Below are 17,693 nucleotides of genomic sequence, written 5' to 3'. Positions count from 1 at the left end.
GGGGTGCCCCGTGCACGGGGGGTGTCACGCACCGCGCCCGAGCGATGCCCTGCAGCAGCCTTGCCGCGCCCGCCCGCTCCCGCCATGCGCCCGCCCGCGCCTCTTCCCTGCCGTCGCGCCTGCCCGAAACGCAGAGCCGAGGGCGGCCCGCCCCCGCCGCGCCGCCATTGGCCGAGGCGGCGGAGTGGGCGGGGCGGCGGCGGCGACACGTGTGCCGGGACCAGGAAGTGGCGGCGGGCGAGCGGCCGGGAGCGCCGGGCGGGTGAGCGGGGCCGGGGCCGGGGCCGGGGCCAACCGGTCCGGACATCCCGGCGAGCCCCGGGCTCGTGGGGCGCGGGGAGCTGTGAGAGCGGGGCCCGGGGGGCGGTGTTGGGGGCCCGGTTGGGGCCCCGGGGGGGGGTGCCCGGGTGCTCGGGGCGCGGGGACACCCCCGTGCGGGGGCTGGGAGCGACGGGGCCCCTGGGAAGGGGTGTTGGGCAGCCCGGTTTGGGGCCTGGGGGGCCCGTTTGGGGGGCTGGAGGGGAGGGTCCGGGGGCCCGGAGTGGTGAGGGGGCAGTTTGGGGCCTGGGGGCCCTTTTTTGGGGAGGGGGGGGGCTGCAGGGTGCCGGGATACCCCGACTTGGAGGCTGCGAGGTCCCAGTTTGGGGGCTGAGCCCCCGGGGTGGGAGGTTGAGGGTCCCCTTTGGGGGCTTTGGGGGGAGTGTGGGAGCTCGGGGGCTCCCCCTCTCTCTGGGGTGGCTCGGGAGGGGGGTCTACCCCGGTGCCCCCCACCTGGCTTGACGCCCCTGCGGGCRCATGACCGGGCGCCCAGGAGCCTGGTGCCATCCCTGAGACCCTCCTCCAAAGCCTTTGAGCTTTGGGGGAGCGTGGGGATAGGTATTTGTATTTATAAACAGATGTTGGCACGTGGGAGCGTGTATTTTCTCATAAAACCTATTTGTCAGGGAGCAGTGCTGCTCCATGGCGTGGCGATGGCGTTTTGGGTTGCACTGAGGTGCCCCGTCCCAGGTCTCGTTCCGCTCCGGCTTCGTACTGGCGGTGTAACGAGCCTGGCGCTGAGAGGGCCTTCGCCTTCCGCGCAAGTAAAGCTGCTTCTCAGGACGAGTCAGTGGGCTGTGCTGTGCGCGCCGGGGAGGTGGACTGAGGTGCCCTTTTGCTCGGGGACGCGTGAGTGCGGTTCCTCTTCAGAAGTGATGGTGGGACCAGCTGCGCATAACAAYCTCGTGTGGGAGCTGGACTGATGCTTGCTCCAAGCAAAACGCTCCTGAGGCTTGGGAGAGGCTCCAGCAGACGGAGAATGTTATTCTTCCCGTCGGTGGAGCTGCTCTGCCCTGGTGACAGCTCGTGGGCCTGAGCCCATGAAATCAGCCGAGGGCTGAGCGGTTGATGCTGGCGTGCTCTTGGTTCATCCTGCTCTTCCAAGCTTAGATGGGTGGTGCAAGGAGCACGGATAAGCCGCCTCTGTTCCCTTGGGCAAGGAAAGGTGTTTGCCAGAGGAGCAGCAGGGATTCAGCACAGCTGGGCGCCTGGGCTGCGCTCCCCTCTGTAATGACTAGGGAGCAAAATGTGGGTTTGTTTGCATCTTCAAATGCTGGGAGCTTCTCCTTGTGCCTCTCCTGATGGACCTTGTCTCTCCCAGGTTGCCGGTCGCTGCGTGTGGTCAGCATGATCCCAGGTCATGGGCCGGTGATCCAGGCGGTGCTAGGGACGTGTCTCACCTGGGGCCTGACGGCAGCTGGCTCGGCGCTGGTGTTCGTGTTTTCCAGCGGCCAGGTGGGTGCYGGGATCGTTTGTTCTTTCTCCTGGGTTGGTGAGCAGGGAGAAGAGCTAAACTCTGCTTCTCATGRTTGGGCTTGGCTGCCTGGTCCAAAGTGTGAGAGACCTTAACTTGGCCCTGAGAGGTCCTCCTGCCTGAGGAAGAAAGAACGCAGATTAATTCCCTTGTACGTTAAACTAAAGAGGAGCTAAATCAAATTCCCAGCCCAAAGCTGTGGTACATAGTGCAGAAAACCACRCTGCCCTTAATCCTTAGTGTGCCAGAGTCTATGTGGGACATAGAGTTGTCAGTTATATGTGGCTCAAAAGGGTCAGGAGCTGCTGACTTAAAAAAAATATCTTAGATGTAGCACAGCAGGGCAGAGTTGCAGGCTGGGACTGCAGCAGACTCTCTTCCTTGAAACCTTCTGCCTCTCTTAGTGTGTGATCGAGGTCAATCCATGCTCTGGGGTTTAGTCAGGCAAGGTTTTGATTTTTCAACTGATCTTGTGTTCCAAAATTAGAGGCCTACGTTGCTGTTATGTTCAAAATTGTTCTGATGCATTTATTATTTATGTCTCTCTCCTTTGATGATTTATGCAGGAGTTCTTTGCAAAGTGAGATTCCTTTTGCAGTAGTGTGTTGATTTTCCTTCCTGGRGGAGGGGAATGCCTTAAAGAAGGAAAAACTGTGATGGGAATGAAGCAAGCAGGATACATGCTGGGTTACTGAAAGCCTAATGGGGGTGTGAGTCAGGACACTCCAGTTTCCCACCTCACTGTAGGCTCTGCATGATGGTGGAGTAGGCGTCTGTGCACGAGGAGCATGRTGGCCTCGCTCTGTCTCTTGAAACATTGCATATCTTGCCTCAAAGCACAGCAATCGCTTGGATTGCAGTAATGGGAAGAGGAGTTGTCTTAATGTGATGCCAAAGCAAGTGACTTCCCTTTAGGTTGCTGTGTGGCATGATTGCAACTTTACTTGTTCTGCAATTGGTAAATAATGTGTTTTCTGTTACATATATATATATCTCTTTTTCCAGAGGCGAATCCTCGATGGAAGCTTAGGCTTTGCTGCGGGGGTGAGTAGAGCGTCCTTTTTCTGCTAATCGTCTCTGCACGTGTCTTCCTGCTGACATCTCCTGAAGCCCCTCCATGCTTCGTTTGGCTGCCTGCTTGCATTAACATTTCTCGTATAATTGAGGTGTGTTTCTGTTGCGCGAGGCAGCAGAGGAATGTGCTGCAGTCTTGGTCGTGTCCTGTTATGTCTCGGTGCCTCTTGGTGAGGGTGGAGGTGGTGCGAGATAGCCGTGTGTGCGTCAACCTGCCGGAGCTGGATTTGGCTCTTGAGTTAAACTAGTCTCGTTTCCTTGGACTTGTGAATCATTCCTCTTGGAGCACTCGCGTGTGACTTGAGACGGACAGAAGAGCCCTTGTCCTGGAGGCTAATGCACATAGCTCACTTGATGCTTCTTGCTCTCCTGCAAAGCTTGAGTGCTTTAAACTGCTAGGAGGGAGAATAAATACAGTGGGGCCCTGAAGCAAGGGCACRCAGCAAACCTAATGCTTGTTGCATCCTTCTCTAAAGAAGTGAAATTGTTGTGAATTGTGCTTTGAAATTGTGTTGGGGCTTGTGAATGCACAACATCCTACTGCCCAAACTCCAAGGAATCTGTGAGCAGGTGGAGTCTCATGCTGACTTGATATGTCGCACCTATTTTCCTTTAGGTGGTCGAGCGTGTCTGAGCAGCTGGATGGCCAGGGAGAGAAGTCCCTGGCTGTCAGTGCCTGGTGGAAGGTGCTGTTCCTTTCCCCTGCAGCACTGACATGTCCCATGTGCAATCTTGCTGAAGTACCAGTGCTGAACTTGTCAATATGTGAAGGCTTTAAGAGAGCAAATGCTCTCTGATTTAAAAAGTCCTGAGGGAGGAGGAGTAGGTTTTTTTTTTTTCCTTGTTTGTTTCTTTTTCTGGCTTTGTTGTGTGTGCTGGTACAAGGAAAGGGCCGAGACGTGCTGTGCTCCAGGATGCGTGGTGTGGGGGTGAGCCGCAGAGAGCAGGATTTCTGGAGCAGCTTGGCAGAGGCCGCTTGGCCTTCGCCTGCGTGCCAGCTCTGCTGAGCGCGCTGTGCGATCCCTTGTTGACCAAGCGGAGGGTGCGGGGCGTTCTGGCGTGACTCGCCAGCCCTGCGGTGTGTCCCGCTGCACCACACCTCCCGCTGTTTCCGTGGCAGATGTGTCTGGACGCGAGGGCAAGGGCTCTGCCAGGCGTCCYGCTTGTGTAGGCGGCACCTGGAGCAGGGAAAAGGCTGCCAGGCTTCAGGATGAACCAAGAGCCTGTTTGTCTGGCAGCATGGGCGATCTGTCCTGCAGTGTTTAGCGGCTCTGCTAATGCCTAAGGTGTATGTGGAGCTGGACTCCTTGCACTGTGTGTGTTCGCATATGCTGGAACACCTTTGATCAAAGCGAAGCCTGAATGTTTATAGACTGGAAAACTTTGTCTTCTGCTCTTCTGAATGCCTGAAACAAAACCAACTGTATTAAGCAAGAGTCTGCTTTGGTGAGWGAGGTAAAACAGTAGAAAACTGAGTTTACTTTGAAGCAAGTTCTTCTGGAATATGACTGCGACCTGCTGAAGATGTGAATAGTTCAATTCATCTCTTGAAACAGGTTCTCAGGTCATCTTTTATAAATGAAACACTTGTGTTAGGAATTGTCAAGTCCAGAATCTTCCTCTGCTGCTTTATTTCTATGTTCTGTTCCTTCAAAAGACACATCTGGGTCKGGACCGACCCTCATCCCTTACAGACACCTCGGTGCTCTTTCTGTGAAGCGTGCTGTTGGGGACACTCTGCTGGGGCAGCACGAGCTGAGCTGTTCCCCCTTCCCTGTGCCCGTGCCGTGGCACGGCTCTCCCAGCCAGGCAGGCACATCTGTCCCACCGGTGGGGAGAGAAGTACYGTGGCGTGGACCTGCGCGCAGCACCGCGGGGCTCTCACGCTGGCCGGGGCTGGCTCGGGAGCTGCTGTTTGCAAGCAGCCCTGCAGCGGCAGCCCCGGCCCCAGGCTCGGTGGGGGACAGGGGGAGCCCTCTTGGTTGCAGCCTTCTTGCAACACCTGCATCTGCYCGGCCAGGAGGCCTGGGACATCCTCAGGTGGCTGAGAGCGCCCGTGTGCTTTTGCGTGGCGATGGTCCCGCTGCTGGCAGCAAGGGACAGCAGAGCATGGCTTGCAGTGGGGAGGTCTTGCGTGCTGGCAAGTCCTCTCCTGACTCCAGTATTACCATGCACCTACCCAGCCCTTACTTGAAGGAGTCTCATAATGCCCGAGGYGTTTTCTGCATGTAGGAAAACTGCTAATAGCTCTTGTGCTTGGTGGCTTTGCAGAGTTGTTGAAGAAGCTAGAACTGAAGCCGTTTTGTGACCCGGCCTTTCAGAGCAGGGCCCTTCTGGGGAAAGGCTTGTGGCCAGCTGATCCTCGTAGCCGCCTGCGTGGTGGTGGGAAGGGGRATGGCACGGCTGGGACGTGAAACTGGGGCTAAGCAGGCCGCAAGCACGCGGTTGACAACGCCTGAAATGCGAGCACGGGTTATGGAACAGATCTGTGCTACCCTGGCTCCCTGCGGGTCCGACCCCTCTGGGAGGTGCTGAGGAACGTGTGCTGGGCTGCGCCGCCGTCCGACCAGGAACCCAGCAGCACCCGCTGGGCTGCGRAACCCTCCCGGCCGGCAGGTGAGGTGGCGTGGCTGAAGGTGCTCTGGCCRGCCGGGATGGGAGGCTGCTCGGTGCTCCTGCCGCCTCCGGGCTCACGCGGCTGAGCCGGGCTCGGGAACGACAGGCTCTTGCATGTTGGCAAGCTTTCCTCCTATGGAGGAAAAAGCAGGATGCGGAGCAGCCTATTTTGAGGATTATTTGTCCTATCTTCACTCTCTTTCCTCCCTGTGGAAAGTGTTTCTTCATACTGCCCTTGCTGTGATGTAGTTCAGATCACAGACTGCTACTGATGCTGTGGAGGTTTTTTGTTTAAAACAGTGTTGTCTTTGATGTAAATCTTGGGCAAATATATACGGACTGTTTCTCCAAGCGTTGGAATAGAGAAGGGCAAAACTTGACTTCCTCTCCTCTTTATCTTAATATCAGTTCTTTGAAATCTAGTCTGCTATGTTTAATTAAACTCCTCTTTTGTCCTGTCAGAGCTAGGACCCCTCCCTTTTTCTGCACTTTCAGAGACAGGTAGTCTTCTCTAATCCTGCTGTTTTGGTGCTCTAGGTTCTGGTGGTGGTGGTGGGGGGGGGGGAGTGCAGGATGCTCTCCAGGCAATCAGGATCCCTTGTGAAGTAGCTGAGTTTGGGCACTTGGACCCTTATCTGCAGTGCTTYGTGGTCTTCTGAAAATAATGTTATAGTGGATAATTCCTGCTGGTAACTATTTGTCTGCTCATCTTTGGGGGCTTTCATAGTAAAATAAAACTAGAGCTAACAAAAAAACAAAACAAAACAATCTTTACTACTATCCAAGCAGGAGGAGAGTGTGGCAGAGGGACAGCTGGTGAGGAGGATGGTCAGGCACGCGGAGTGCTAGTTTGAGCTCTGGAAAGCCAGGACTTGGTGCTGCCTTCTTGGCAAATGTACCATCTAATCTGGGGTGAGCCTGCATAAGCCTGGGATCACGGTCAAATYGCCATGACTTAATGAGCTGGGGCATATCCAAGAGCTGCCTGTGCGCTTGGAGAACATTGCAAGCACAAATTAAAATGCGTTTGCTTAATCCCCTTTCGGTAGGGCAGAAGCCAGCTGTGTTTGACGGCCTGTGTGTGATCTCGGCGGAGGGTGCCCGGGCGGCTGGGGGTGGTGGCTCGGCTGAGGCTCAGCTTCCGACACCTTGGTGACGCCTCTTGGGTACCTGAGCATTTAGCTTCTGCCTCAGTTCCCTCTCTGGAAATTGGGGAAAATGGAGGGTTTTGTATGCTAAAGCCTCCGAGGTACTCTGTTTCCATGGAGACAAGACTTCAGTTACTTGGGCATCTGATGTGGAGTTCTCTCTTTTCTCTTAAATCTTGATATTCTTAAATAAAAGCTTTTTTTAGATGCTTTCTATTCTCACAGCTTTATCCTGAAGGTGCTGTGCTCTACTCAGACATCAAGAGGAAGATGCCTGTATAAATGTTCATGGTCCTTCTTCCCTGTAGCCTTGTGTGTGTGGCTGGTCCTCCTCTTGGCTTGCATTTTTTTGCATTTTTTTTTTTTTGCTTTGTCCCAAGTGAAGCAGAAAATCGTGAAGAGCCACACTTCAAGCTGCACCAGACATGTCGAGTGTTAAATATTCCCTTTCAGTGCTGCTTAAAACAGCATCAGCAATTTACATTGGTCTTCTGAGGCCAGTTCTTGTTGTTGAAGCCTTAATGAAGTCAAGCCGAGAAATTTGGCAGGCAAAATGTCATAGGGTTCTCTCATCTTCTATTTTTCTTTCTGGCCTTACTGATGGGAATCTCCCTTTGCTCTCTAAGAGGCTTCAGTTTTCTACTGTGGCATGTCATTAAAGCGGCTGTGTCCTTTGAAGCCTCGGCTCTGATCTTGTTGGCCCTATCGAAGCGCGACAAGATCTGCTCGCGGCGGACGGGTTTTGTCAGTCTGTCCGCAGAGAACAGGGTGCGCGTGGAGAGGACCCCGACAACGCCCGGGGCAGCGGTGGAGGGGTGCGTTGGCATCCTCCGCTGTGGTTGCAGAGCCTGCTGCCCTGGCATGCTTCGGAGGATTTCCGTCAGCGTGGGGAAGGGCTGTGCCTGACCCGGGTTCGCTCGTCCTCCGTGGTGCCTGCCTGTGCCGGCTGCCGTGGGCGCAGGCAGGGGCATCGCTGAGCTCTCTGTGCCCAGGAGGTGCCCGGAGAGATCTGGTGATCTGGGTGCACCTGGGCCGGCGTTCGCTCCTCCCGGTGTCGGTGGGAGCGCACGGTTGTCCTGCTAAGGCAAAACCCACCAGCCGCGGCCAGGGGAGGAGGGATACGGCTTTATTAACGTGCTCCCGTTGGCACGAGGCAATCAGGTTTTGAGCCCGTGTGAGTCTGTGTTTCCCCAACCTCAATCTTGTGAACCTGCTGGGGAAGACTCTCATGAGCCTGCAGCACCATTGCTATTGAGCTAGGAAATTAAAACAAATCCACTCTCTGTCTTTCTGGGCTGCTTGCTCCTGCTGATGGGAGAAACTGCCATCTCTGGTTATCCTGATGTAGCCCAGAGAAGGGTTTGGGCTCCTTCAGCCCATGGGCGTTTTGCATACGCGGCTGCTGCCTTCATGCTTTCTCCTCTTCTCTGCTGCAGTTTGTAGATTTATGGTGGTGGTGTATCTCAGCTCAGGAGCATGAAGGCTGTGCTAAAATGTCCAAATCAAATTTGGCAGGAGCAGGCTGTTTGCATGCCAGGGAGCCGGAGCACTGTGGGATCCCTGCTCCCCGTATTGACTGAACAGAGCGGGCTGTGGATGCTGCTGAGTGCTGCCAGCGAAGTGTGATGGGAAGGCTTTGTGCAGAGAGTCATCCTCTGTTGCAATAGCTTCATATTTTATTTATCTGACGAGAACCTAGGCAGACTTTCTCCCTAGTGCAGAGCATACTGAAAGGGGAAATCTGAAACTCATATTTCTGCCTTTGCCACCATCTTGCTGTGAGATGTCACTGGTGTTCAGATTCCAGTCTTGGTGGTACTTTGGATGAGTWAGATAGATGCACCAAGCCCAAATGTTCTATAAAAGGCCTTGCATAAGAGGGTCTCCCAAAGGTAGGGCTTCGGTGATCRTGGGAGGTGGCAGCTGGCGTGGGATGGCATGGGGTTAGTGAGGAAGACGCACCTTTAGGATTTTCCCTGTGGATGATAACTGAGGCTGATCGAGACTTGCAGCTATCGCGGTGGCAGAAGCAGGTGTCTGGATAGCCTCTGCTGCCGAGATGATGGGTGCGTCCCAGTGCCAGCGTGAAGATGGAGGGATGCAGGTTTCAACAAGGGCTAGTTTTCTGGCCAACGCAACCAGGTTACTGAAGCACATGCATCTTCCCTGGTGATGGGGAGTAYGAGGGGAGGCTCCAGGAAGCAGGACTGACAGATCCCTGATTTTTGTTTTTCCAAAGTCTCACTTGAAAATATCCCATGTGCTAAAGGACCCAGTTGCTACAGTTACCTACACTTATAAGAGCTGCTAGCTTGGTGCCTGCTGCTCGTAAGTGAGGAAGACTGGAGGAGAAAGGGCTACAGAAGGGCACAGGAGGACGACCGACACGGAGGCAGGTGGCTGCTGGTGTGCTGTCCCATTGACTGCCCTTGCTCCATTCCCTGTGTTTCAGCACSTTAAACAGGAATACACAGAGAAACGCCTGCCCTGGGGAGCGCGTTGGACCAAGGCTGGGGGAGTGTTGCTTGGCTGAGCTATGCTGTGCAGCCAAGCTAAGGCAGGGAAGGAGGCCGAGGTGCACGGGCTGCAGTGCCAGCAGAGCCGAGAGCAGAGCAGCGCCTGTTCCCTGCTGCAGCCTGCCTCGCTTCACTGACTCCCCCTGTCATCCCCTYTCGTGCTTGCGCTAGGCTGGCTTTTCCATCTTTTCTTTAGTCTTTTCAACCTKAAACTGTGGCCTTTGAGGACAGAAACAAATTGTGACAGCTTTGTGTTAACTCATTTAGTTCTCACAGTAGGTGGGGAAAGACGCTTAATAAATGTAGAAACACTGGGGAAAAGAGATTAGTATCGTGTTTAGGCGAAGGGATAATAAACGTGTAGTTGGGATGTAACGCACAGCTAGATAATCACATTAACTTGATGCTTATAAGGCCTTTCAAATAAGGTTGTGATCTGAGCTGGACAATTAGGAAGACTTGCAATTAGGTGTTTTTGTCATTTAATGAGCTCACTGGCAGGAGCTCTAACCCTTTGCTRGTTTGTAAGTGTTGTCCGTTAAGGGATGCTGCTGAAGAAGAGGGTAACTTTCTACTGGTGCTATAGCAGGACAGATTGGGCAAAGTGATGGCCTCAAGCAGAAGCTTGTCTGCTTCAGCGCAAGCTCCTCTGTCCCAYGGCTTGCAGGTGAAGGTGAAGCCAAGAGGCTCAGGTGAAGTACAGAAACATCTTCCCTTCTGCTCACTGCTGCAGGTCAAAACCCTCCAATGGGGACATGGGRCAGGCAGCGAGCGCTGATCGTGTTCCTGTGGTAGATGATCATCTTGGCCAGAGCTCTGTGACTTCCCTTCTTGCTCCTCTTTGCTTCTCAGCAAAAGAGAAAGGAGAGCTGTTGCGTAGCACGTTCCAGCTCTCGCCAGTCCTGTGATCTTCTCTCCATTCTTGTAATGTGAGATGGGGTCAAGGTGGTCCCTCCACATCAGAGTGTAGGCATAAACYGCTTTTTCCTTGAAAGTGCGTGAAGTCAGTTAGTGAAACCCAGCAATTTGTTCCTGCAGCTAGCAAGGTGGGGTGGCTTAGCTGTGTCAKGTTCTTCCTCTGGAGCCTGTGTAAGCAAAGCCAGTGGGAGCTTCAGTGCTGACTTCAGTGGTAAYGGGATCTGGAGGCTGAACAGTGTCAGGCCTCTATTTTCCATGGGGAAATTATATCTTAACATAAAATGATAATATAATTTTCCAAAGCCTTTCCGTAGAGCTTGTCTTTCCATGTTGGGATGTGTGGTTGTTTGTTAAAGGAGGTGGCATTTGAAATATGAAGTTTGACAGCTGTAGTTAAGTCTAACGTGACAGCCTGCTTTTTCTTACTCATAGTGAGTTGAGATTTATACAATCCCCCAGGGACTGGTGCCTACAGCAGTAGGCATCTCGCTCCTTTAAAAATGATTTAAAACGTAATAGCTTATTACGCACTTCTCTTCCGCAGGCAAATGCTTGTGCAGTGAGAGTGAGATGAGCATGATCTCTTTCAGATACCTTGTAAACAGGCTGGCAAATGGCATGAGCTCTGCGGAGCAGACCCTTTGCCAGCTGCTCCGGGGCGCTCCTGGCTGAGAGGTGGGCTGCTCCTTCCTCGCAGCATCCCTCGTGCAGAAAACTCTTCTTTGATCTGCTTCCTTGGTCAGGAAGCAGGGCTGGAAGGGACTCTGCCCACCGCTCTGCCCCAGGGTCAGTAGGCTCTGCCTGCAGCTGGGTTCCTGGCTTTGCTGTTGCAGAGCATTTCCCAAARTGTAACGCAGATCTCCAGGGCAAGTTTTAAGCCTATCTGTACTTGTCTGCTTTACTTCCTCTTAGTTTGTAAGTGTGAGAGAGAAATGCAGTTGTACATCTTGGACTTGTCTTCTCTAAACCGTCCTAGCGCTTTGGGATGCGGTGGCTGTCCCCGAGATCCTCATCCCAGCCTCGCTAGCCCGTCGCCGTCGGGGATGGAGCTCAACTGGAAGCAAYGTGAAACCAGCTTCCTTCCTTAAGCATCTCTTCTTAGCAGATCTCTTTCCCTGCCCTCCCCAAAGGCCTGAGTCTGACTCTTTGTAAGAAGCTAGTTTAGCTTTGATGCAAATGGGAGCAGTCCCCACAGGTCTGGTCGTGGGTGACCTCCTGCATAGCTGAACTACTGCAAAAGCCAGTAGAGAGGGAAGTGAAAAGGCCAAAGCTATTGCTGAAGGTAGTGTGCTGGGCTGATGATTTTTAATTAAAATTGCCTGGTACATCATGCTGCAGAGTAGAGCAGGAGGTGAACAAGGTGATAAAACATGTTAATGTTGTGTCCTTTGGTATATGTTTATGGAATGGATGACTTGCGGTTTTTCTTTTTTTTTCCTAGCCTGGATAAAGCCCTGAGCAACTTGTTCTAGCTCTGAAGCGTGCCCTGCTCCAAGCAGCAGCTGGGCTGGAGGTACCCAGGCRTCCCTCCCAACCCTGCTGAGTGGCCTCCGAGGTAGATGGTTCCCGCTCCCTCGCATCTGTGGATGCAGCAGGGCCTCGCGTGGGCCTGTTGAGGGGTGAGCAGTGAATGCAGCTCAAAAGATGGTTGTGCTTGATGCTGCAACAGGAGCAGGCTGTGCCCAAGCTCCAGGTTGTATCCTACTGTTTTAAGCTCTGCAGAAGTAGAGGAATTGCAAAACTGTTTTGCTGTGGTTGCCTTGATTTGGGTAGCAAAGAAGGGAATACTGGCAGCTAAGCTTTGCTCCCTCTCAAAGGCTCAGCTCTCCTGAGCAGCCTGGTGTCATGTCATCTGCAAAGTGCTGAAATGCCTCTTGTTTTACCTCAGAGGAAGGGCTTTGGATGGGGAGCTGAAAGGGCACATGGCAGGTGGAYGTGATCTCCAAATCCCACAGTTGCGAGGAGAGCTAAATGCCTTTGCARTGCCTGCATGCCTGGAGCTGCAGGACTTGGGGAGCCCTGGAGGCTGAGCTTTGGGCATCTAACTCTGGATTAGTGCAGGAGCCATGGACTGTCCCTCTTCTGTGCTGGCTCCAGGAGTGCTGGCTTGGGGCTGGAGATTCATCAGCTCCCAAGCATTATCCTTTGCAACGGTCCATCAGCTTGCACAGCGCTTCGTATTCTGAATGCGGCTTTCAGTACTGTGGAGGACCTGCTGCTGGTGTATTTTAAAGTAGGTGTAGTTGTTTGTAGGTCTTGAAACTTAGATTTCAGTGAACTAGTTGGTTTCATAGAGCCTTACGAGCCACGGAAATGARGCCGTTGTGTTTGCCTGTGGATATTGTGCTATAAAATTTGCAGTGCGTATCCTATCTTTGAGAATTCAAGTACTTTAGGTATCCAGGAGATGCTGGGACRTGTTAGCAGTGTCATCTTCCAGAACTGCCTGTTTGTTGTTTGCAGGTAAATAGAAGCAGTATGTGCTGTTGGTGGAAAGCTTGCTTTTTTTCAACTTATGGAAATTTATGAAAGTGCAAGAAACAAGATACTGAAAGTGACCCTTATATGCAAGGAAGAATGCATGGGGATTTCAGCTTGCTGCATTGTTATGGAATTCCCTCATCTCTGGTTTGCATAGAGACGATGTAGTTAGAGCAGAGATTTCTCCTCATTAAATACTGTGCGTGGCCTCGTCAGTGGGCTCAGCAGCCCCAGTTGCATAGTTGGGACAAACCCAAGGTGAAGGAGGATTTTCCCTGCTCCCTCCTCCCAACTATCCGAAGGACTTCTGTGGCTGTTAGGATAATCTTCTATTAGCATTAACACAAGCTTCTGTGATCCATTATTTTTTGCTGTTTTTTTTTTCTTGGCTCAGAGGTCTAGTTTGGTGAAAACGGATGGAAAAACTCACTTCCCCATCCTTAAGTGATTTGTTCCATCAGAAAGTTGGTTTTAAAGTCACTACTAAAATTTAATGGTCATGCTGCTGGTGTTGCCAAGTGCAATAGCGAGCTCAGGGATCCCATCGGTTGAAGCATTTGCAGTCTGTACGAGAGGAAAGCCTGCCTGGCGTGGGTTATTGCTGCAGCTTAGCAGTGCTGCTATCYGGAAAGTCCGTGGAGGATTGGAGCTTGGAGAGCGAAGAGCTTCCTTTATAGCCATAGCAATAGCCTCTTGGCAAAGGAGCCTGCGGCTGTGGTGGGCCTGCTGTTCGCTTTCCAGGCACATAACTAGCGGCACGAAGGTGCGGGATGTGCTGTGGCATGCTGGGGACACCACATGCTCTTCCCTCCTGCTGCACAGCCCAGTGGAGAAGGTGCCCTGCTTCTAGCTTGGCCACCAACTTGCTGAATAAACCTGAGCTGCTGATTTCTGCTCTGTGCCTCAGTTTCCCCCTYGGCTAATAATGCTGTGCAAGGAGGTGACCCTGGATACCAAGCAGCCTTGATTCTTGCTTGTTCAGACCCAGCTGGGGAAAGCTATTTCCATGTTTTCATTCCTTGCCTTGTCTGTCTCTTAGGTCATGTTGGCAGCTTCTTACTGGTCCCTCCTGGCCCCAGCTATTGAAATGGCTGAGGAATCTGGAAGTTTTGGAGCCTTCGCTTTCTTCCCTGTGGCTGTTGGCTTTACTCTGGGAGCAGCTTTTGTGTATTTTGCCGACCTGCTCATCCCCGTGYTGGTAAGTAGATGCTTGAGTCTGTTGCCTGCAGGGAGGTGGCTGGGGCRCGTGGTCCCCGCTTGGTGCTGGGGAAGGTGGGAGCCTGTTCTTGCCAGTCTCTGTGCCGGGRGCCAGAGTGTTCAGCGGTGTGTCGCTGTATGAGCTGTACCGGCTCGGTCCTGGTGACTGCCCAGCCTCTGCAAGCGACGGGGTCCACAACGAGGAGTGGCGGTGCAAGGATGGGGGCAGCATCGTGGTGTTCTCTCCCAACCTAACTCCAGTTTTCTCTTTTTCTGGCAATTGTGGAATTCGTGGAGCTTGAGGCATTCCCTGCAGCATGGGAGCTGCAAAGGGTAATGCTGCCTTTGGGAAGCCTCTGCTGGTGGGAGCGGTGAATGAGAACGCGGTGTCGGTACCGTGCTCTTTGTGATGACCCTGTAACCTGAAGGTGTAAAGGCGGGTTGCCTCGTGCCACCCCGTGGTTTTGTCAGCTTTTGAAGTATGGGCYGTGTCTGGTTGGAGTCCCAAGTAATGAAACATCATGTGGACGTTACTGTGCTTTGTGTGGCTAGATGGATCTTCTACTGTCCTCCTTCGGCTTCTGCTCCAACAGGAGTTRGATACAGATTGGTTTCTATCAAAGATTTAATGAAGCTGTGTTTTCCCTGAGAGCTGGTGTGGCTCTGCCTATGCTGAATACAGCTTTAGGCTGTCTGCCCACTTTCTTTTACTTTTTTTCACGTCTGGTTTTGTTCTTTTCGCTGGCAGTGCTTTCCAAGCAGTTCAGGTGTGACCTTCTGTCTCAGCCCAGAGGCTTAATTTGCAGAGCTGCCAGCCCTCTAAGCATTTCAAAATTGAATGAGCCATCCCACTGTCACAAGAGTGTTATTAAAAAATAAATAAATCAGAAGCTGTTGCACTTTTAGAGCTAAAAACTTAATAATGGCCTAGCAGCCTTTAAGAACATCTTGAAAAACTTCCAGAGAACAACGCACGCGCGCGCGCGCTCTCTCTCTCTCTCTCTCTCTCTTTTATTTTGATGGAAGGGGAGATTGTGTATGACAAGGATTTCTGTGCAAAGTGTAAGACTTTCTATTTGAAGAAAGGTAGAGGCTATTTACCCTGATTTCTGGGAACCCCACTGTGCCAGATTCTTCCCAGTTTCCTTGCCTTTTGAATCTCTTAAAACAGGTACAATTGCAAATGTGTCCTCAGYTCTGAAGAAAATTGCTTGATATTTTTGTGTCAGTTCCAACGTAGATGGATGTATTAAAAATAAAGAACAAAGAAACAAAAGTCRTGTGGTGTCAGACTGCCAAGAGCTTGGGCAGCAGGTCAATTGGGGCCGATTTGGAGGCCRCTGTCTCCCTGGCTGTAGCCTGGCTCTTCTCAAGTGCCTTTGAGGAGCTTCCTAACCATCTCCYGCACGTGGTACGTCTGCTCGGGGTCTCGGTGAGGCGAGGGCTTTATTTCACAGATGGCTTTTCCTGACCGTAAGCTCCAGGTCAAGCAAAGCCGTGGGCTCGGAGGAGCAGTTCGGTGCAGGGAACGCCCTCGGGCAGCAGGACGTGGGAGCAGGCGCTCGCAGCGGGCTCCTCTGGTTTGAGGCTCTGGCTTTGCCCCGCATCTGTTACCAGAGGCATTTTGCAGAGCCGCTACTGCAGCGTTTCTGCTGCCGTGCTGTCGGGCAGTCGACTCTGCCGTGCAGCTAGAGCACTTGGGAGACTGTTGCCATCAAAACTCTGGCTTTTGTTTCTGTTTTTAGTACCCTGAGGTCTTCTGCTTGAGTTGGCCATTGCAATGATTGCCCTCATAACAAGGTGCTGAATGGGGCCCTGGGCAGTATTTGATCAGCTGCCTGAAGCTGATGTTTCCCAGCAGAGTAGATAAGCAGTTACACCACAAAACCCGCTCCTTCCTGAAGGCTGATATCCTCCATTGCTGGCCTGTTTTGAAACAGGAGCATGTGGGGAGGGAAGTGGGCTGGGGAAATGAAATTCTTACGTTGCAAAGAGCAGAACGGCGCGGTGAGGGTCGTGCTCAGGGAGCGGCACAGCCAGCTCCCGCYGCTCGAGCTGCGTGCCCCACACCACCCTCCGTACAGAGACCCGCTGCACTGCCAGCTCTAGGAGCTGAGCGTTTGAGGGGCAGGTGGGTGAGGCCATGTAGCGAGGTCTTGGTTTAAATCCAGTTCAAGTACCAACAGGAGATGAGCTGTTGCCTCCTGTTTTGACTTGCTATTTGCACCATCCAGGAGAACGTGTGTCAGTCTGAGCTCGTCTCGAGCGCTGATATGTGCTAATAATGAACTTGGAGAGAATTTGCACCCTGTGTCTAATACTTACGCTCTGAAAATAGACAGTGGCGTTTTCTCCTCCTCAGACTTGTAACCCCACAGAGTAAGGCAGGTGTTGGCCTTGGGGTTCGTTGTCTTCTCCAGCCTAATGATGGACAGGATTCATTTTGCTAGAGCTTGTGTAAATGCATTGCAAATGCAATGCACAAGCTGTTCCTCCCCCTGGATAACTTGCAACGGGCTGGTGGAGTGTCGTCCGTTGGGAGAGCTCTTGGCACTCTCACGGCAGCAGCGATGGTTCCTGGAGATGGTTAGATACTTTCAGCTGCAAGAAGCCAGCAACTTGCTTTGTTTTTCTGTGCGGGACCGGGAGCATTTGCATGCTGAAGGAAGAGGACAGGGTAGCCAGGGACTGGGTGAAGTTAGGGATGCCGTGGGAGGAATATGGACAGTGACTAAAGCTGCACAAGTTGCAGTGAAAGTCGCCAGGTACCTGCCTAGCCATGAGCGGTCTTCAGGGCTCTGGTGACAGGTGAAACCGGCTCAATGTGTGCCTCCCTTTGCCTGCAATCTGGATTTCTCTCTTGGGATCCAGTGCAGATCAGACAAGGGTTGAGCTATTGCAGTTCACTTCAGACGTTACTTTCTAAATTGGTTAAAATTGAGCTACGTTCCTCCCCACCCCTAAAGTCACGTGGGGAGTGGGCTTCGGAGACGCTGCAGGGCATATTTGTCCCGGCGAGGGGCAGGAATGCGGGATCTGGTTTTAGTAGGCTGCTCTTTGCACAGGGAGGGCTCTCTGTGTCTGGCACTCCTCCAGAACAGTTTTGCTGTGTAGCAACAGGTAGTAAAAGCTTTTAATGACTTATCACTGCAGCTCTGCTCCAGAGCCTTCTCCCCTCCGCTCTCGGCAGCCTGCGCGGGAGCTGGGTGGTTACCACCGTCCCTGAGTGTTTGCTCAGCAGCAGAGCTGGCCGGCGGGGAGGGTTAATCCTCTAAGACAAACTGCTTAATGATGCTGAACAGTTGTAGTCATTAAACTCCTCACAAAAGACAGATCTAACCTATTACATCTTTATCTCTCCCCATTTCCCTGTTGGAAACCTTGAACGTGTTTGCTCATCCTCTCGCTGCCTTTTTGGGGTGGGAGACACCGGCTTGGGCACGTTTGGCTTGGCCGACAGGGAAGGTGAACCGCAACCGAGAGCGCGACTGCTGCAGAAACGGGCCCCAGGAGACTTAAGAAGGGATCTCGCCTTTATTTTGGCAACAGTCCCCTTGCACGTCGTATGCGGCCRAACTGTCTCTGCCAGCTCCGCGGGGCCTGGTGGCTTGGGAGGCTGCAGCAGACCTGGTTCTGCAGCAGGATGTTGCTATAGTTTCTGGGAGCATCTTAAACTGCTACTGAATGGCCTGTCTGTCTGTTCCCTCCGCTGCTCCCGGGGGTGCTGGAGCAGCTTTCTCTCCTTGCTTCGCTCTGTTTTAATGTTGCAGCTATTTCAATGGGAACGTGGCTCAGCTGGCGTCTTGAGGACTCCAGATGGAGAAGGGCAGGTGATGGGGGGACGAGGAACAGTCGCCCCCACTCAGCGGGTCGAGCGTTGAGCGTCCTGCGTGCTGACAGCCGAAGCTGCCTGAGGAGTGCTCGCCTGAAAATACCAGCGAGCTGGCGCAG

At 53.0% G+C, this 17,693-nt stretch overlaps 1 protein-coding gene across 3 annotated transcripts in view; it reads left to right on the top strand.

Moving 5' to 3' along the window:
• The first annotated feature begins 211 nt into the window (after positions 1-211).
• Positions 212-17,693, top strand: part of SLC39A11 (solute carrier family 39 member 11) — a 97,420-nt gene continuing 79,938 nt past the window's right edge. For 2 of the 3 annotated variants that reach the window (XM_085304752.1, XM_085304749.1), the window contains exons 1-4: positions 212-262; positions 1,640-1,773; positions 2,798-2,836; positions 13,585-13,743. In XM_085304752.1, the coding sequence (XP_085160878.1) occupies positions 1,666-1,773; positions 2,798-2,836; positions 13,585-13,743 (306 nt within the window). In that variant the 5' untranslated portion in view covers positions 212-262; positions 1,640-1,665. Of the gene's footprint in view, positions 263-1,639; positions 1,774-2,797; positions 2,837-13,584; positions 13,744-17,693 lie in introns of those variants that run through there. The other variant, XM_085304748.1, reaches the window with a different exon arrangement.

Source organism: Rhea americana, unplaced genomic scaffold (assembly GCF_003343005.1).
Source record: "Rhea americana isolate MKP2758 unplaced genomic scaffold, rheAme1 scaffold_21, whole genome shotgun sequence".
Classification (NCBI taxonomy): Eukaryota; Metazoa; Chordata; class Aves; order Rheiformes; family Rheidae; genus Rhea; species Rhea americana.
This window is presented reverse-complemented; position numbering and strand designations above follow the sequence as displayed.